The sequence below is a fragment of the Neofelis nebulosa genome, chromosome 4 (genome assembly GCF_028018385.1).
Source record: "Neofelis nebulosa isolate mNeoNeb1 chromosome 4, mNeoNeb1.pri, whole genome shotgun sequence".
Classification (NCBI taxonomy): domain Eukaryota; kingdom Metazoa; phylum Chordata; class Mammalia; order Carnivora; family Felidae; genus Neofelis; species Neofelis nebulosa.
The window spans coordinates 159,492,584-159,495,344 of NC_080785.1; the positions used below are offsets into that span (position 1 = coordinate 159,492,584).

At 43.0% G+C, this 2,761-nt stretch overlaps 1 protein-coding gene across 1 annotated transcript; it reads right to left on the reverse strand.

Moving 5' to 3' along the window:
• Positions 1-828: 828 nt before the first annotated feature.
• Positions 829-1,952, reverse strand: LOC131508503 (olfactory receptor 7C1-like). Its single transcript, XM_058723533.1, has one exon. The coding sequence runs from the start codon at positions 1,938-1,940 to the stop codon at positions 972-974; it is 969 nt and encodes a 322-aa protein (XP_058579516.1). The 5' UTR covers positions 1,941-1,952; the 3' UTR covers positions 829-971.
• Between the last annotated feature and the right edge of the window lie 809 nt (positions 1,953-2,761).

Consider the following 2,761-nt stretch of genomic DNA (forward strand, 5'->3'; position numbering starts at 1 on the left):
ATTATTGTAAACTAATCACACAGGGTTCCAGGTGCCTCTGCTCTTGTAGATGTGATTGTCCTCCAAGGTAGATTGACATAAAACCCTGGAAACTTGTATACAACCTCTGATATGTTCAAAGATTTTCTTCCAAAAGCAGAGACGCTAACAAATACGCGCTTTCAACCCAAAGAAGAAGCATTTCACATTTGCTCCACTGCTTTTCCTATCACATTATAAGTATTTTATTTGCTGTATTATGTCTATGTTCTTAAAAATCCATGCAATGGGGGCACGTGGTAGCACAGTTGGTTGAGCGTCTGACTTTGGCTCAGCTCATGATCTCACAATTCATGGTTTAAAATCCTGCGTCTTGCTCTGTGCTGATAGCTCAGAGCCTGGAGCCTGCTTCTGATTCTGTGTCTCCCTCTCTCTCTGCCCTCCTCCACTACGCTGTCTCTCTCTGTCTCTCTCTGTCTCTCTCTGTCTCTCTCTCTCTCTCTCACTCTCACACAAACACACACACACACACACACACACACACACACACATCCACACACAGAATATGAATAAACAATAAAAAATATTTTTAAACCCATGCAATGGAATTTAATGAGAGGTGTAAAAACTTTTTAAAATGCAGAAGACAGGTGCCTGGGTGGCTCAGTCAGTTGAGCGTCCAACACTTGATTTCACTTTACCTCAAGATCTCATGCTTTCTGAGATTGAGCCCCACTTCAGGTTCTGCGCTGACAATATGGACACAGTATAGGATATATCTTCAATCTGTATCTGCTCCTCCCACACGCTCTTGCTCCCTCTCTCTCAAAATAAATAAATAAACTTTAAAAAAATTCAGAAGAAATGTTGCTTATAGTGTATGAAAAACTTTTAGCAACTGAATACTGTAGAAAGATAAACTGCAGATTGTCAGTCTCTGAATTGAGTTAAATAACATGATCTAGGTCTTCTAGGGTTTTAAGTCCTGTTATTCATAACTTTATCTTAAAACAAAGAACCCTATATGCAGAGAACGCCCCTCTGCTAAAGAGTTTTCCCAGGGCTTGCTTGATGTCTCTGTTCCTCAGACCATAGATGAAGGGGTTCAACATGGGTGTCACCACCGTGTACATGACTGAGGCTATGGCACTTGCCCTGGAGTTTTGTGCAGCAGCAGAACTCAGATACACCCCAAGGCCTGTAGCATAGAACAAAGAGACCACTGAGAGGTGAGACCCACACGTGGAAAATGCTTTATACTTGTCCCTCACTGATGAAATTCTCAATATGGAAGTGACAATTCTAGAGTAAGAGAACAGGATACCAGTGAGTGGAACAACACCCAGAAGTCCACTTACCAAATACACTGCCAGGTCATTGAGGAACCTATCAGAGCAAGCAAGTTGGATCACCTGCTTAAGTTCACAGAAAAAGTGAAGGATTTCCAGCTCTGTGCAAAAAGAGAGTCGCAAAATCAGTAAGTCATGTAATAGAGAGACAAGAACACTCAGTATCCAGGATCCCAGGAGAAGGATGCCACAGAACTTGGGGTTTATGATGACCATGTAGTGCAATGGGTGACAGATGGCCACGAACCGATCATAGGCCATCACTGTCAAGAGGAAGTGGTCTAATCCTCCAAAAAGCATGAAAAAGTACATCTGACTGAGGCAGCCTTCATAGGAGATCGCTTTGCTCTGCGTCTGGATGTTCAGCAGCATCTTTGGGACGGTGGTGGAGGTGAAACAGATGTCTGAAAAGGACAGGTTGGAGAGGAAGAAGTACATGGGCGTGTGGAGGCGGGAGTCCGTGATAATGGCCAGGATCATGAGTAGGTTCCCAGTGAAGGTGACCAGGTACATGGACAGGAACAGCCAAAAGAGCAGAGACTGCTGTTCCCCCTGGTCTGAGAGTCCCAGGAGGATAAATTCTGTAATGTGAGTTTGATTTCTTCCTTCCATGTAACTGATGAAAACAGCCGGAACAGAGATAAGAGCATTGATAAGGCACCAGCTGTGATCATAGAATTAAGAGCAATGCTGTGTTTTCAACATGATGCACTCATTAATTCTTACACATTCTCTACCAACCTAGAATACATACCAGAGAATTTCAGGGACTCTCAAATGCTCCACGTTTTCTGTGAGGCTGAAACCATTAGCAGTTCTTGATCCAAATAAAAAAACATAATTTAAGGGGCGCCTGGGTGGCGCAGTCGGTTAAGCGTCCGACTTCAGCCAGGTCACGATCTCGCGGTCCGTGAGTTTGAGCCCCGCGTCAGGCTCTGGGCTGATGGCTCGGAGCCTGGAGCCTGTTTCCGCTTCTGTGTCTCCCTCTCTCTCTGCCCCTCCCCCGTTCATGCTCTGTCTCTCTCTGTCCCAAAAATAAATAAAAAACGTTGAAAAAAAAAATTAAAAAAAAAACAATTTAAAACAATGTTCTCCTCCATAAATTTCCTGAGATCTTTTTATTCACCCAACAAAGTTTAACAAAATATCTTGTGACAAGTTTTGTTGAAAGCATTGCAAAAAGTAATGATGTGTGTTTGAACTTAACAATACTTAGTATTAGGTGTGTGTGTTTGTGTGTGTGTGCGCGCGTGCGCGTGTGCGTGTCAGAGGGAGGAATATAATATAAATAAATGAATCAATGATGTTTCAAATGGTGGTTACAACTAATAAGGAAAATAATTCAGGACAAAGGAGTTCCAAGTAGAAGGGAAACCTGTCATTGTATTACGTCTAATCAGGGGCTTCTGAGCTGGAAAACTAAGGGATATGTG

What these genes read in the sequence shown, in the direction of transcription:
- LOC131508503 (XM_058723533.1), bottom strand. Translation starts at nt 1,940, where the DNA reads ATGGAAGGAAGAAATCAAACTCACATTACAGAATTTATCCTCCTGGGA.